The 17,693-nt window shown below is 36.6% G+C and overlaps 1 protein-coding gene across 2 annotated transcripts; it reads right to left on the minus strand.

Annotated features, from left to right (window-relative positions):
- Positions 1-5,968: 5,968 nt before the first annotated feature.
- On the minus strand, positions 5,969-16,199 carry LOC113301680 (protein EXPORTIN 1A). 2 transcript variants are annotated; one of them, XM_026550468.1, is made up of 33 exons: positions 15,981-16,199; positions 15,669-15,771; positions 14,622-14,738; positions 14,355-14,447; positions 14,186-14,257; positions 13,563-13,670; positions 13,361-13,443; positions 12,994-13,132; positions 12,577-12,645; positions 12,412-12,489; positions 12,231-12,293; positions 12,087-12,131; positions 11,758-11,865; positions 11,584-11,682; positions 11,224-11,427; positions 10,942-11,001; positions 10,566-10,676; positions 9,858-9,955; positions 9,672-9,780; positions 9,441-9,506; positions 9,259-9,357; positions 9,090-9,170; positions 8,862-8,951; positions 8,623-8,708; positions 8,433-8,513; positions 8,149-8,331; positions 7,875-7,941; positions 7,670-7,780; positions 7,295-7,540; positions 7,077-7,208; positions 6,888-6,992; positions 6,565-6,710; positions 5,969-6,389 (listed from the first exon to the last, which is right to left on the minus strand). In XM_026550468.1, the coding sequence occupies exons 2-32, from the start codon at positions 15,765-15,767 to the stop codon at positions 6,588-6,590; spliced, it is 3,225 nt and encodes a 1,074-aa protein (XP_026406253.1). In that variant the 5' UTR covers positions 15,768-15,771; positions 15,981-16,199; the 3' UTR covers positions 5,969-6,389; positions 6,565-6,587. The 2 variants fall into 2 exon arrangements, with proteins under 2 accessions (XP_026406253.1, XP_026406252.1); XM_026550467.1 differs by having other exon boundaries at positions 5,969-6,710.
- Between the last annotated feature and the right edge of the window lie 1,494 nt (positions 16,200-17,693).

The raw sequence follows: 17,693 nt of genomic DNA on the forward strand, positions 1-17,693 counted from the left end.
GTAATTGATTGTATCTTTTATAGTCACTAATGTATTTGGAAGGAAACATACTTTAGAGAGACTAATGAGTCAATTTAGTGAAATATAAATCACTATATTATTAATTTGGATTATTGAATCCATATTGACCCCGACGATGAAATATTGGAAATTGACTCATACAGACTTTGACATAACCATAAAGGAACTTTGGTTGTGACATGATGTTTCGTTTTGAAAGGACTCATACGTACATCGCTATGTTTGAGTGGACGAGACAACGGGAAAAAGATTGACAAAATGCGAAGTAACAGCAATATATCTCAATAAGTGTTTTCTAAAGTACCAGATGCACAACCCTCTCCTCCCTCCTATTATGCTTTTAAGTAATAGAGCATATCATTTATTTTACGAAGTCTTCAGTAAAACAGGAACGAGACCATCCTAAGATGCAAATGGTAAACAATCCATATTACAAAGACAACAAGGTGAAATTTAGAAAAATATTCATGCAGAATGCGGACCACTAAAGTGACTTATGGCTCTGGTGAATGTTTTGACATTTTGGACTAGTTATAGTTCCCAAAAAATTTGCGTTTAAAAACTCCTAGCACATATCACATAATACAAAGTGCAAAGACTCACCACCCTTATTAATGCTAGATAATTTACATTAAAAGGACTTGATGAATATTGCATGTTTAATAGGATCAATATAGAGCATCTCATACCCAATGGTCTCGCAGAGGCTACCATCAAAAGTTACAGATGGTGCCTAAGGAATAGGTTATGCGTACCAACCTAATTTTTTATTGCTTTGGGGATATGCAGTATTACACGCATCTTACTTAATTTGTTTTTAGAACCCAATATTAGTCAACCTTTTCTGCGTACCAGTTGGTAACTGGATTTAAGCCTGACATTCGTGTTCTTACGCATTTTTGGTTGCACCATATATGTGCCATTACGACTCTACATCGTACTATGATGGGTCTTCAAAACTGTTAAGTAGTTATGTTGGAAATGAGTTCCCAACAATTATCCACATTTTAAAAAATTTGGCAGAAGATCTCTTACCGCTAGATTTGCGGGTTATCACTTTAATGAGACTGTCTTACCGTCGTTAGGGGGAGATAAGAAAAAGTATTTTCTAAGGGAACGACAAGAATTGTCGTGGTGTGTTCCCACTGTGTCTCATATTGATTCTTGTACTCCATAAATGTAAATGTGAAGTGACAAAGAATATTCGATTTTTAGAATGTACACTGATGTTGCTAAAGTGATGAGATCACACATACCAGCTGCAAACCTACCTGCAAAGTTACAAATCCTCAATACGGGGTATACACCATAGAATAAGGTGTTGCAACTACACTAAATGAAAGTGTGGTTGAGGTCGTGGCTCCATAAAGGAAGTTGGAGAGACCACTAGGTTCGATCAATGCTCACCTATAAAGGAAGTAGATGAGTAAGGCACAACTTATAATTTGTATCATTAATGAAATCATCTCATTTAATTGTCTCTGACTATGTCCATGAATCAATACTGGAGGACGCTCCGAGGCTTAATGATTCCAGAGAAAAATGAAATCTTAAAGGATTATAAGAACACACACGAGTAAATGGAAAGATCGTGTGAGCATATTAGTGATTATTTCTACATATAATTGCTCAAGAAAATAGAGCACGACGAGATCGAACCATGCTTCTTATTTTTCAATGTCGAAAAAAAGAGCATATTTGGCCTACACAATCCAGGTAGAACTTGGTTCTTTGACAAATATACAGGTATTTGGTGTGGTAGTGCTAACCAACCAAGTGTAAAGCCTGTAGGACGTACATGATTATTTGTCATAAAGCACAGTGGGAAGAATGAAGTCTCAAAGTATCAAGACTCGCCTTGTGGCGCGAGGTTTCTCACTAAGCCCTGGAATTGTCCTCTAGTAATGAACGTTATAGCGTTCCGCTACTTAGTTAGCTTGGTAATTTCAAAGGGACTTGAAATGCAGCATATGTATGTGGTTTTCACGTATCTCTGAAAGAATCAAGAGATAATAGATATTTACAAAAGTACTTGATAGCCTTTTATTTCCTAAATCAAGTGACTCTAAACCACAGAGTGCGTTCGTAGTTAGATAGAACGCTCACTTATAGATTAAAGCAATCAGGCGGATGTGGTATACCCGTCTAAGTGGCTATTTGATTTAGAGGGGATAGACAGGTAAGTTATTTTTACTTGCGTATTCACAAGAAAGTTCCTCGATTTGGAATTGTATCTATCTATGTCGATCGTACAGACATGATGAGTACTCTTGATGTAATAAGAGACTTTAAGAGCTATTTGAAATCCGAACTTGAGATGAAAAATCCGGGGAAAGCTCGACTGAATATTGAGCTTGTGGTATATTATTCCACCAGTTTGCATATGTCTAAAGTTGTCAGGCAATTTAACAAAGACATGCATCATGATAGCACTCCCATGATTAGTTGAAGTACAAAATAAGTGAATGGCCATGTCGTCTAAAGAAAGATGACAAAGATGTATTGGGATATGAATTTCCCCTATCTAAGTGCAATAGACGCATTGTTGTACTTAGCGTAATGTACTCGACCAAATGTTACATCCTTAGTGAACTTGTTAGCTAGATATAACTCAGCGTCAACGCAACGTCATTGGAATGGTATGATGAACGTAATCATATACTTAAATTGACCATTGACATGAGTTTGTTTTACCCTTGCAAAGACATAAAAAAAATGAATGTTAAGGGAACTGCAATCCAAAGGTTGTTGATTATGAAGAAAAAATAATATCTTCTCCAACGAAAGTAATTTGTGGGAGATATGGTAGACTATTTTCTAAGCATTACCGATATTCATTTTTGAACAGTACATGGCTAAAGGAACTGTCTGGAACAACTCTGAAAGTAATCAGGGGGAGATGCCGACATCAGGGGAGGATCCAAGGATATGATGTCGACATATTTTACTTCGAAACCGAAGATGTGTTGTACTCTTTTTCCCTTCGATTGCCCAAAGGGTTTTGTTACTCGACAAGGTTTTTAAAGAGACAACACTAAAAACATGAAGTATGTTGAACGTTGAAGACATAAAGATCGCGTTGATATTACTGAAAATATCTGAACCAAAGAAATGAAACATGATAGTGTGTTAAGCAGCATAACTTCCAGAATCAACAACAAGGTCTTATAAACATTCAAGTCACCAAAGTAAAGTGTGATAAACTCCTTTTGATTGCATTAAACTAATGAAAATTGTCTGAAATCGGGGGAGCATCTAATGGTATGTTGCACTATTTTCCTTCACCGAGGTTGCTTTTTCCCACAAGGTTTTGTTACTCGGCACGGTTTTTAATGAAACAACAACAAACACCTTGAATGTAATTTCCCAGCTAAGGCTATTGTCTTTCCCACGAGGATTTTTTGCCTTAAAAGTTGTGAAAGCAACTAGTAAACTTCAACGGAGCAAAGTAATCATCTACAACGGATCACCTTTACTTGCATCTGTCACGTTGTACTCTTTTCCCTTCGTCAAGATTTTGTCCCACTGGGTTTTCCTTGTCAAGGTTTTAATGAGGCAACATATTCATGTCCAACTATGTTCTAAGTTTTCTTAACATTTTACTTGTTTTATTTAGTTCAGGTTTTGTCCCTCTGAGTTTTCCTGACGAACTTTTAACGAGTCAATTAACTTAGACTTGTCGGTCTTTGAAGATCGTATTGCATGTGATGAACTACATGTAAATTACGAGACAACATGTGAAGTACTACATGTGAAGAATTGTACCAAGGTTTTATCCCACTGGGTTTTTCCTTGTCAAAGTTTTAGTAAGGCAATTGATTTCGGCACAAGTCATCAAGGAGAGAACGACATTTGAAGAAACAATATGTATAAAGTTTTGTTATTGAACCGCACAAGGGGGAGTGTTACAGGGCCTACGGGCCATGGATGTGCGATCCAAGAGGATAGTCTTTTAGTCTTCCATTTTCCATGTATATAAAGTATTTATCCATGTAACTATACTAACTCTAATCAATGGTTATCTTTCTCTATATTTCTCATTCAAAAGAAGTATATATTTGGGGATTTTGATAAGGTGCCACACTTTCAATTTCATGTTTAAGAAAGTGTCACTGTTTTTTTCAAAATTTATTTAATGCCACACATTTGACCTTTTCCATCCAGTTTTTTTCCAGACATCCGTTAGTGCATAGGTGGCGGTTATCATCTTAGTAAAAGACATTTATGCCCTCGAATCGTCTAACTATAGCTGAGTTAAATCAAGTCCTCATAGTGAGTCATTACCGAGTTAAGTCATGAGTTAGAGCATCAACACTCATTCATCCTCTGGCAGTAACATAAGCCTCAACTCCACCTGCAACAGCATAATAGCATCACCAACAAACACCAAAATCTCCAACAGAACTGCAAGCTCATCAACAACAAAACACAACCTAACCATTCTCACGGCCTCCTACCATATCTCTCTACACTCAGCAAGTACATCAGTTTTCCGGACACATTTCTGGTTGAATTGTCGGACTAGAACATTAGCCAAATCACCTCCATTAACATCATATAAACGACACAGAATATCACCAGTTCAGGCAATTACAACATCCATACAAATCCAGTTCATAACCTTGTAAAACAATCCACCAGTACCATGGAAACTAGCCACAAGAACCTTAGCAACATTACACTTTTGTGGACTGAATTCTAGCTCAAAATTCAACCAAAATTGGTCCTGGACTTAACCCAGTTCAGATCATTACTCGAACAGTGTATGTGCCATTACATAGTGGTGTTGGAGATGAGTATGATGTGATGTTTTTAGCAGCTTCTATGCTTCAATCCTACTTGCAAATTCAAATCCAAAGCAAATCTACAAAACACAATCGATATTGTTCTTCTTTAAGATACTGAATGTAAGAAAAGCAAAATTCCTTAAGAACCCTAATTAAGCAAGATACCCAAATTAAAAATCAAAAACTTAATTTATCAATTCAGAAACATTCATAAATTAAATTAATACAAACCCATTATCTCAAATTGGAGGAATTTTAAACAAACAACTACGAATTTGATGAATCATTCATCAACCAATGAATATGAACAATCTAAGATTTTTTTCTAGTTCTAAGCAATTAATTGAAATAGAATATTTGAAATCTGATTTGTAATATCAAGAACTGGTTGTTCGGTAAACATTAATGGTGTTGATTAGAAATTTGGGCTAAGATCGAGTTTCTTCCGTGTTTTTTCTTCTCATGATAGATTGGAAAGATGTTCTAATGAAGACGAATATAGGCTCATGAAATTAGGAAGAACATAAAGTGTAACAATTTTATGATGAGTACTGAAGTTGATAAAGACCTTTAAAAACCATATGAGCAGCAGCAGTAGAAGAGGGGAAGATGAAGGCGTGTTTTTTTGTTTACTGGTGATAAGGTTTGCAAGGCCAAATATGTAAAGTTAACCGATTTTATTGACCAAGTCAACGAAAAATGACCAAATATTTGGGTCAGACGAAAAGACTAACGGTAGTGGCAGTTAATTAATTTTGAAAAAAACGGTGGCAATTTCTTAAAACGGAAACTCGTGACACTTTGTTAAAATTCCCTATATATTTTTACTTTTTTTTTGCTCCTTCCAAGCTCGAAGGAATCCCCTTGCATGATTTCTTCCTCGTAAAAGGATCCAATGATCCAAAAGTCACCTGAGATTAATAACACCATGGAGGTTATGGAACTACTTTTTATTTGCAAGTTGTTCGAAAAAACAATAATGAGTTGAGGTCTTCATTTGGCTTAAACTTTATTCCCTCATTAAGATTAGGGGACCGGATAGGAAGGGTTGAATGTAGCCAATCTACAACATAACTGATAGGGCTGAGCTAACATCAGGTTTAATAAACAATCCCATGTAGGCTCTCTGGAGGAAAGAAAAGCTAGGAAATACTAGATGATAAAACTAAAAGAAAAACATAGGCACATATCTTTTTAGAGTTGGTATACAAACTTAATATCGATTTCACTGGCCAACAATCAATTCTAAAGAGGCATTTCAAACAGTGAATTGCTTCAAAACATCACTAATCAATACATGCCCCTTCATAAGCAACAAGCAAGAAAAACACAAACCTCTGGAAGTGGCCAGAAAATTGTTGACTAATACTTTCTTTCTCTACATTAGCATTGAATATAATATTTAAACCCTATAAAACAAAACCCAACAAACCAAGAGCTACCCCTACCTACTTCAACCAACAAGCACCGGCATCCTGCAAGTATCACCAGCAGTCCAAAGAAAGCCCTTGTTGTTCCCTAGAGGTGGCGCTCCCACCCCCCAAACAATCAGCCTACCCAACCATAACCACCACCACTAATCTAAAAGAACAAGATCAGGGAGAAATGAACAAAATATAAAAATAAAAATAACAAGAGGGGTGATTTTGGAACGACACCGCAGAGAAGCCTGTGATCAGTCATTCTGAAGCTCCCCTTGAGAAAATCTTTCGAGTGAAAGCGAGGAGAAGGGCTACAGTTAGCAAAATGAACAAACCATTTGGGATTGATCCAAATTCACTATGAATCAACCATCTCATCTTGTAGCTCACTGGGAGCAATAAGTCCTGGGATTGTAAGCATCCTCTGGCGCTCCTTTTCTCTCTGAGTAGCTGCCTCCTCAGCATAAAGATCCTTGTTATCCTGCAAATAAGCACAACCAACCACAGTTACTAATTAAGCCCATATACCAATTGGGTGCCAAAATTATTCATATCCCAATCTCATACAAAATAGTGGACTTCACAAACAACTACAGAGCTGACTGTCAACTCTTAAGGAATATTGTCTCATGCAGATTAAGTGTTTAAATGCAATTACCTGAGCTGAGAATTCTTTGGACTGCACAAGGAAGTCTCTGATATGATTCTTGAAACTGGCAGGGTCATTTCTTGAGTCAAACAGCCCACTTACAAACTGTGTGACCTGTAAAGAGAAGTACTTTTATTCATTATCTTAACCAAAAAGAAATTAAATACTAACAATTTGGTCCTCAGTAGTAATCCCTACCTCTGCAGTAGTCATGTTGGGAAATGATGAACCCAGAAGCTTAATAGTGTATTCACGAACAAACACTGTGTTGTTAGGGTAAGGCACAGATGCCGCATCCCACAGAGGCTCTGTTAATGAGCCGGAGTCCACCTGCAAATGAATTACATACTACGTTTAAATCATCTTTACAATACATTTGATTTCTGATCAGGAAGGACATGATACGAATTATATACCAGGCAAAATAAGTGCTGCAGGACTAGAACATGTAGCTTGAAACCAGGTTTATGAAATGTATCAGTTAAGACAGCAAAAATCTCTTGCTCGATTGTCACGAAGTAAGTCCGGTGGAACTGATTGCAAAACTCGGAAACCTGAAAATTTTTCAGCATCTCCAACAGGAGGTTGAGCCCAGTTTCAGCAATATTTCTTTCTGTGTGTCTGAAAGCCCATATAATGGAATCCATGACAAGCTTCAATTGCTGATGTGCACAGAGAACGAAGCAAACACAAAGGGTCATAACACTGAATAAATGAATTTTAAGGAAGAAGAAAACAAAAAAGATGGACAAAATTGCAAAAACAAAAGGTGATAACGGTTCGTGACCAACCTGGCTCGACAAAATAATAAAAGCTGGGAAACAATGTGTAGCAATCGCTCGCAGTAACGAAAAGAATTTAAGACGGTGTTCGGGATAGTCTTCAAAGTTCTTTGTAATCATCTGGAATGATAAGAAAAAAAGGCAACTTGAACATCAGTTACAAAACCGGAAGGTGTGACGGATGAATAGTTCAACAAAAAAAGAGTTTCCTCACCCCAAGGGTACATTCAAACACAGCTTCGAATATGCGAGGAACATCCTCTGTCATCACACCTTTGTACCTACAACATGGAAACAAATTCATCAGGAAATTGAGGTACTACGAAAGCTAAGACAGACAGTCAAACTTTTTGAATTGCTAGTTCAAAAACCATGAATAGCAAGAAAATTCCCTACTACACTTGACAATGATCAAATTCCCTACTACACTTGACAATGATCTAAATGAAAAAAAGAATAAAATAGAATCAAGAAGAGGGAACGCTAACTTGTTTATGATTGTTGCAAATAGTGAAAGAACTTCGGACTCCCTCGCATCAGGCAAATTTCTCGCATAATCACCAAGAACAGGATCCATCATTGGCGGCACAAACTGCTTTCCAATTTGGGGTTGATCTTCAGCCTTGTCCAGAAATGTCTCAATGAGCTTGAGAGTCTCCCTTTTTACTGATCTGCTAGGCCAAATCGTGTCAGTTGAATTACGAGAAAATTAACAAAAATAGTGTTAAATAAATGAGAGAGTTTGATGTCAATATCCAGGTTTTGCACTTACCGCAAAAGTTTTACGTAGGAAGTTTTTGACGCGAAGGGCCCACCCTCTGTGATACTACTTGAAATAAGCTCGCTGTACATTCTGTTCAACAGTCGCACAGAAAATAAGACTGGCTTAGTTACACAACTAAGTGTCAGATATTAAAATCAATGAGTATGTTGTTCACAAGATATAAGTAGACAAGAAATACCTGTACACATTCAGCATGTCCAAAAAGATCAAAGATATTTGTGGTAAGAAAAATGTTCCTAGTGCAGTAGCAACACTTGTATTTGTCTGTCAAGTAGCAATGCCAAGTAAAATCAATATCACATCGTGGAACTAGAAATCCTCCCAACCCTTGAGATCATTTACAAACATCCCCTCGAAAATACAAAGCATGATGACAGTTGAAGCTAGTAGCCAGTAGCTTGACAACAGATAAAATACCTGCAATATGTTCAATACAGTCCGGATCACATCTTGATCCTCCAGAAAGTCAACGCTCTGGCGTGCTTGTCCAATAATTTCAGCCCATTTCTGCACAATAGAAGGTACTCATAAATCCCCAAGCTATAAGAATGTACTGAATCAGAACCCCGGAAAAAGAAAGGCATACAAAAAGATGCAGGTAAGCAGTAGGCACACTAATTACACAATAACAGCCTAAAATCTCACCTGATTTGGCAATTCCATCAATCTCTGGAGATACTCATCCCTTTTTTGGGGGTCAGACTCTGCTTGCACCATGGTACCAACCTTCAAAGAAGAACAGAAGTCTGCTTGAACCATAGTATATAAATGTACATATAAAACTAGCCATCTTAACTAGGAGCAGAAAACTTACTGATTCATAAAATGTATGAATCTGATGAGGCTCAAGATCCACAATTGTAGTTGGAAGGCCTGTTAGAAGCTCCGATACGAAAGGCTCACTCTCCCCAACCTGCAAATCAGAAGCAAATCGTCAGTCCTGACTACCTATGAATACATACATCATCAACATATGATACATATCTGATAATTTACCTGTACAAGGACAAATTTGCGCTTGCACTTTTGGACTATCTTTAAGAATGTATCACAGGCCATATCCTGAAAGAAAAAAAAAGGTCAGTTTTTGTATGTTAAAGAATTTGTTTTTATTTTTGATGCATGTGGAAGAAGAAGATAAATGCTAAAGCATCTGCATCTATACATCTAAACAAGCAGTAGAAACATCTTGATACAGATTTTGCGACGGAGCCCAAAACAACTAACCTGCACTCCAGGATGTGTTTCATGCATGAATTCAAACAGCTTATTCACAACAGTTTTCAAGAATTTCCAGTGAGCTCTCAAAAACTTCGGGTACTGTCCGACAACATACCTAATGAAACAGCAGATTGTAAATAACAAGTCAAAACTATAAACCAAGTTCAACCTTTCATTGACAAGGACTCTTACATGATGTTACTCGCAATTACAGCTTTGTTGTCTTTCCCTTTTGTGATTTCACATAAGTTTAGTAAATCTCGAATCACCATTACAAGAAACCTGTTTTCCTGGAAAAAATATACAAGACAAAGAAGTGTAAAACAGCATAAAGATGAAAAAAGATACAGTAAGTACTAAGCATTCTACAGGAGGAAAAACAATTGATAGACAGAATTGTGAAACACAAAACAGTTGTTGGGCAACAATTGAATCTACTATCAACAGATACCTATTAAATGAATGAGAATGTAAAACGTATGAGCAACCAAAACGCCTTTCCAGAAAGACCAAAAACAACTTTGGTACCATACACTGGGACTAATCATCTCTAAGAAAAATGGCTCCTACTTGAAGAAAAAGAACTGTATAACGAGTTCTTGTTTTAAAAATATCCAATGTTGACACATAATGGCACCCGAGTCGGACAGCTCTAACTAGCCAGTAAACTCAAAATTTGTACCAGTCGGATATGTAAAGCCTTCAGGTAGCCAGTTAATTTCCTGAAGAGCATGGATACCATAAACCTAAGCCTAACTTAGTTTTCTAAGGTCGTTGAGTCAGTCACTTTAGACCGGGTGGCGTACACCGACAACTGTACCCACGGCATTGCTAAATAGAGAACATGTAAAAGGTACACACTTTGCTCATACATTCCACAGAACCTAGGAGAGAAGGTACCTGCTCTTCCATCATGGACCCGGATATAGACCCTATTGCCCAGCACAATGTGTTTAAGTTATTCCATGACCAATCCTCGCCATTTAACTGTTTACTCAGCTTTTTCAACATCTAGAGCAACCACACAAAAAGAAAATTGTATCAATACTGTTCACCCCACAAACATATTAGCACATAACCATAAGTTCCATGAGATACAGTGGTTAAGAAATATCAAGGGATCAAAAAGGACAAAAAATACAGAACTCGTGGACCCGTCAAATGAAACCGAAAGCCAAAGAAAAGCAGGAGAACAATGGAAACGCGAATGCATAGGCTAATACAATATTTCAGTTAGATGCCAGAGAGAGAGAGAGAGAGAGAGAGAGTTATCTACCTGATGTTCGGTATCCTCATGATCAAGGTGCGACAAGTATATCAGTGTCTCCCTCATTATCTGAATTAAAGAGCAATGGTCATAAGCAAGAAGAAAAAACCATAGAACCATAGAACTAATAGTAGGAATGAAGGATTGAACCAATTATCTCTAGAACTCAGTATTTAATTAAAGAGCAATGGTCATAAGCAAAAGTAACCAACTTTTTATATGCCTTGTGAGAACTGAAATAAAAAGAACAAGAACATACAAAGCAGACATTTTCAAAGAGAGAGAACAAACCTTATACTGAACAAGGACATCGTTGTCCTTCATGGTTTCACGCACAATATTGCCATTTTCATCTTCAACGATCAAAACCTCTTCAGGCTTGGCCATACGACAGATCATAAGCAGTCTCAACTTAGACATAGGAGCTGCAAAGAGTTGACGTCGCTGTACAATTTGAGATCCCACACCATCAACTATGCCGGAATGCATTGGCATCTGTAGAATCAGGACAAAAATTGAGCCATTAAAACGTGTTAGTGCTGCACTCAAACTCTCAAACTCGAATTGAAAACATACAGGACAGTCATTTTTTAAGCACTTTGATCTGTCTACTTGCGGATTTGTTTAAGAATACGACTTAAGAGGCCAAACCTGAAGACCCATAGCATTTGCGGTCGCAGCAGGGCTATCCAACGCATTATGTGCCTCAAACAGCTCCAAGACTAAAGAGTTCCAATAATCCAAACAGACCTGTTCCGTTGCAGCTAATTAGTACAGAACAAACAAGATTTAATTTCACAGAGACTCATTAGCAAGAAAGTCAACCTTGAAAACCTCAGTATCATCTACATATGAGATTCCAATCAGATATTCAAGACCCATTAGAAGTGCAGTTATATTCTCCGGGGTGACTTCAAGTACTCGAATATGAGACTGCATAAACAGCAAAAAAATGTTAAAACAGAACCATATTAAGGGACAGACAGCGCGAGTTAACAGCAACAGATACTCCAGTTTGAGGACTAAAACACCGCAAAGCACTGAAGTATCACTATATAGCTGATAAATCAAAGCAGCTTTTATTTTCCAATTTGATCAAGCTCCTTAGTTAACATTCATTTCCACAACATCGTATACGTTGTTGCGAAACTTGCCTTGAAAAATGCAGTAAAAAACATTGCCACATTCTGAATAAATGCCTGAAAAAATCATAAGAAATATAGCAATTAGAAAAGATCAAAAAATAGGCATGCCTCAAAGATGTCAAGAAAGCAATAATACAGGAAAAAATATTCTACCTGCTCATCAGTAGAACCCTGTGCATACGCATCAGGAAGGTTTGTTCCGGGCGGAAGAATATTCTGCAAAACCAGATCAACAAATACAAAGACAAGGAAATCATCAAAACTCAAGTTACAAAGTGCACTGGACATAGATATTTATCAGTTAGGCATTTGGGTCCTTTGTGATCTGAAATACCTGCAATTGTGCAATGAAAATAGTGTACATTTTCACATACTGCATGTTATAGAAGTCTCCAAACTGAAGGGCAGCAACCTGTGAACATAGAGGGGTTATCAGCACATCGAAGAAAGAACAAAGAGGAACTCTATTAGGGGGAGGGGAGAGAAAGTTTAGTAGTACCTCTGACAAACATTGGAGAGTAAGATTCCTATATGCCGCCACAGGAAAGAAATTCAGAAGTGTCTCTAGCTATAATATACAAAGAAAAATAAAAAGGAAAAGAAATATGCATTAGTTAATTAGCCTACAGAAGATCGGAAGGAAGAGACACCGGGATTGACTAAAAGATTGTGTTCTCCTAAACATTGGAGAGTAAGATTCCTACAATGCCGCGACAGGAAAGAAATTCAAAAATGTCTCTAGCTATAATATACAAAAAAATAAAAAAGGAAAAGATTATGCATTAGTCAATTAGCCTACAGAAGATCGGAAGGAAGAGACACCAGGATTGACTAAACATGAGTTTATTTCTGACCGTTCTAGACTTTCTTTATTTGAAATAAAAAATGGAAACAGTCTAGTAATTAGTGCACAAACCAGTGGGGATTCAAAGATGTAGCCCAGAGGAATCCATGAAAGGAAAGCGTGCAACGTAGCCAGTGTTGCCCTTATAAGCTCAGTTCTTTGAGATGCAGATAGTACATATAAGCATAGCTCGTGAATAAGTTGAAACTCACTGCAAGAAAAACTTGTGTGTAAGCTACAGTAAGAGAAAAACAAATCATCCGACGTAGACCAACTACAGATGATACAAGGGTTGACTAACAATTACGAAGCAGATTACGTGTCCAAGGCATTTTTCTAACACAATCACAATCACAATTTTTTCTACTCGATAAGTAACCCCGTAGACACATGATAATGTAACAGAACAATGAGATTAGCAAGGCCATTAAAACAGTACCTATTCAATGATTGTTTTAGCTCTTTGATCTTCTGCTGAGTCATTTCACCACGTGAAAAGTCAAACACCTCTTCACTGAGAAGCTGAGAAAAAGATAACACGTATTAAATATTTTTTTCACCATGTCAAAAAACTTGTAGTCATTGACATGCTAAAACAGATACGATCACAGAAAAAATGAATCTCAAATGCAATAAATTACCTTTAATATAGCCATGCAATTCTCACATATTGTTTCACTTGTCTTCGCTGCTGAAACAAGATCCGGAATAAAGCTTCGCCACCTAGCTGGCCACTCATGTTTCAAGATCTGTGGTTTTAAAAGCAAACAGCATGAGTTCAAGCATTAGAAGAAAAAAAAATACATAAACCGCTCAATCCTAGCATACCCTAACCTAAAGTTTATGATCATTTCGAATCTCTTCAGATTTGCATCATCCCTTATAACACTCTGAAATTGGGTGGATTTGAGCCACAACAAAAATTCCTCACAAAAATATTCTGACTTCACTAGCAGAAGAAGATGGTGCTGATGGGTAAAAACTCTTTCATGATGATGAATAGCATTAAAAAAAAAATCCTTGCGAGGATGGTGATAATTGCTCTATAGGTTTAAACAGATCCAACAAAGAAGAAAGTAAGCAAGTAAAAGGAACAACTACACTAGATCCAAAGCATAACATGATTCTCAAGCAGTATATTTCACAAATGAAAATATGCCGAACGAAAAGTTTTCCTTTAATTCTTTAGGAAACAAGGTGTGATTCAACATATTTGCAACAGGAGTTCATAAATGAATATTTAAATATATGCCGTGATTTTTACCTGAACTAAGATAATATTGAGTTTGTTAACATACAGCCTTTCCCGACGAAAAGAAGCATCATTGCTTGAGAGCTACGAGAGACGGAAGATAAATTGTCATTAAGAAGATATTTCATGTTGGAACTATATGAACTTTACACAACATAATTTAGTAACCTAATTCATTTACCTGCACAATCACTTCTGATATGTAATTTTTCATTCCATCCCTTTGTTCAACGGGCAATGCATTCCACCTATACTTAATCACACCTTCGAGAACCTGTATGCAAGAAATGACAATGTGTAACTGAATGAAGAAAAACTAAACTCTAAACCCGACTACCTAGTTATCTCCTGGTATTTAGAAAGACAAACCCAACTTCGAAAGATGCACCCTAAGAAGTGTAGATGCAACATGAATTCACAGCCTTCCATAACATGGAGCAGAACTAACCTGCAACGCAAAGAACTTAGTGTTCAAGTTCTGAGAGTTCTGTAGAATGTGAACCACTTGCAACCACATATCTGGGTTGTTCTGCAACTCCCTCAAAATTTGATCTGCTGCTGTTCTCTGCCAACCAAAAAGAAAATGAATACTACGAATCATGTAACAGAACCATGGAAAAGACAATGCAGGAATCTCTCCAAATTATATCACACAATGCAACAAAGAGACTGACGTCAGTTGCAATCTTCTAGGAGTAGTAGCAACCAGTTCCAGCAATGGAAATGATAGAGATCCGCAGTTACAACAACCAAACTAATATTTAAAGGCAAAAGAGAGTTAGACCCTGTACATGCTCTGGATTTTCGTATTTTTACTTCTGGTGGCTTAAAAGTCTTCAACTTGACAACAAAACAATTAATGCCCTTCATAATCCTTGCATATATTCTCATACTTCCCTAATGTGGTTATCTCAAATTGAATCCCCAAATCAGAAAAATAATGATCCTGGCGACAGTATGTCTTTACTGCCATTTCATTGTGGCTATAGATAACTTATAATCTCCTCAAAACTCAAAAAAATCAAAATGCAGAAAGTTGTACAACAACCAAGGGTTTCTGGGAACTGACTCAGTCGTCAGAGATGTTTTAAAACATCTCCATGAAAAAGAACTGTACTAGGTTTAGGAGATGATTTCCAATAACATTCTCACCTCCTAGAAAGAAACACCAAAACATTTGGACCAGACAGATGAAGGAAGCTCAATTGAGTCTCACTGAGATACAAGCTGGACAAGTGTCGCCCTAAGTGGGCAATGCAGGCAACCCTGGTATAGTTATTTGCTTTGCTATTTTAATCTCCAATCATACTTTGTAAAATACACACTGTCATCAATAGAACCCTAGCATAGTATAACTTCTAAAGCAGGTAAGATTCAACATTACATACGGATCAAATACGTAAATAATCACCCTAATCAACCATTACAAAAAACAGTGAAAAATAGGTTACGAAACACACAAATATTCAGAAAACAGTAACTCCAAGAAATTCACCTCTTCTTTAGATCCCGTTCCATAAAAAGCAGCAACTGTAGCATCCAGTCCGGGAACATCAATCGGTTGACTTAAATCCCTAAGTTTCTCGGCCGCCATGACTCTACAACAACAAAAATCAAATCTTCTATCACTTCGCGAACTCTTCTTCTCACACACTAAATCAAACTTTCAAATCAAAACCCTAAAACACTTAATAAACCCTAAAAATAATAATTGAAAAACACCAAATCGAGCTCTTAAACTCCAAAAACGAGCAACCACGCACTAAGAAATTGAAAATATTAAGTTAGGGTTTTGTTTTGTATTCACCTCTGCAGTGACGATTGAAATCTTCAACTAATCTTCTCGTTCACTACAACTACTGAGGGAGTATTCAATAATGAAACCCTAAAACTCACTAGTAGTATAAAGAGAGAGAGTACTCAAGTTTGAAAACAAAAAAGGGGGAAGATGAAGAAGAAGAAAGAAGGATTTGGGGTTTTAGGTTTCGTCTCGATTTTTTTTTTTTTTTTTTAATGTTTTAAACTGAAAGTTTATGTAGAGAGAGAGATATAGAGATTATAAGGAGAGAGAGAAGGTGTGAATTGTACGCAATTAAAAATACACCGCGTATATATTACGACGACGTTCATATATAAGCTGGCCTGTCTTCTTATTAAGCTACATACATGTAATTAAGTAATTTCATTCAGGGGTTTTCTGTCATCATCCTTCTGAAACGATGGAGTACGGATACCCGTTTAAAAAAGGAAATTTTAGGCGGAGGTCCGAAAAAATTTATTTTCTTACCGTCAGGCCCATAATTAATTTTGAATACTGTCGCACCCAAAGTTTTTTAGAAAATGCGTAGTTACTTTATTACCCTTAGCGGTTTCTTTTCTCCTTCTCCAAAAACTCTGTAACGGATTTGGAGAGTAAGTTTCTTTCTCCATTTAAACCCTAGAAAATCAATTTCATACTCTAAAAAACCAACCTAGAAACTACTTACAGTTTACAAATCCTAGAAACAACATTTCGAAAAAATGAACGAAACACAGATAAAATCAACATTTTATTTTCCTTTGATACTTTCACTTTCAGTTAACGAAAAATAAATGTGCATAACCAGTTATGCAGTACAAAAATAAATGTGGATAACAAGTTATGCAGTACAAAAAATAAGTGCATAACTAGTTATGCAGTACAAAGAAAATGTGCATAACCAGTTATGCAGTACAAAAAAAAAGTGCATATAACTAGTTATGCAGATGCATCAAAGGTTGTGCTTATCATAAATCACTGCGGATGCAAAAAAAAAAAATGCATAACAAGTTATGCAGTACAAAGAAAATGTGCATAACAAGTTATGCATAATAGATCATGTGTTTTACTTTTAAATAACATATGTTACGCAGGAAAAATAATGTGCATAACTGCTTATGCAGTAAAATCAACTATGCATAACTGGTGCAGTAAAATCAACTATGCAGAACTGCATAATTTATTATGCATAACTGCTTATGCAGTAAAAACAACTATGCATAACTGCGTAACTTATCATGCATAACTGCTTATGCAGTAAAAGCAAACATGCTGAACTGTGTAGCTTACTATGCATAACTGGTTATGCAGTAAAATCAACTATGCAGAACTGCATAACTTATTCTGCATAACTTGTTATGCAGTAAAAACAACTATGCATAACTGCGTAACTTATCATGCATAACTTGTTATGCAATAAAATCAACTATGCATAACTGCGTAGCTTATTATGCATAATTGCTTATGCAGTAAAATCAACTATGCATAACTGCGTAGCTTATCATGCATAACTGGTTATGCAGTAAAAACAACTATGCATAACTGCGTAACTTATCATGCATAACTTGTTATGCAGTAAAAGCAAACATGCTGAACTGCATAACTTATCATGCATAACTGCTTATGCAGTAAAATCAACTATGCATAACTACGTAGCTTATTATGCATAACTGGTTATGCAGTAAAATCAACTATGCAGAACTGCATAACTTATTATGCGTA

Source organism: Papaver somniferum, chromosome 8 (genome assembly GCF_003573695.1).
Source record: "Papaver somniferum cultivar HN1 chromosome 8, ASM357369v1, whole genome shotgun sequence".
Lineage (NCBI taxonomy): Eukaryota > Viridiplantae > Streptophyta > Magnoliopsida > Ranunculales > Papaveraceae > Papaver > Papaver somniferum.

Bases quoted from the DNA above. Each gene is read 5' to 3' on its own strand.
- LOC113301680 (XM_026550468.1), bottom strand. From the start codon at position 15,767: ATGGCGGCCGAGAAACTTAGGGATTTAAGTCAACCGATTGATGTTCCC. The intron at 11,866-12,086 runs GCAAGTTTCGCA...CTGTTTATGCAG, and splicing joins TTTTTACTGCATTTTTCAAG to TCTCATATTCGAGTACTTGA. The intron at 9,507-9,671 runs GTTAGTTGTTTT...TTTTTCTTTCAG, and splicing joins AAACACATCCTGGAGTGCAG to GATATGGCCTGTGATACATT.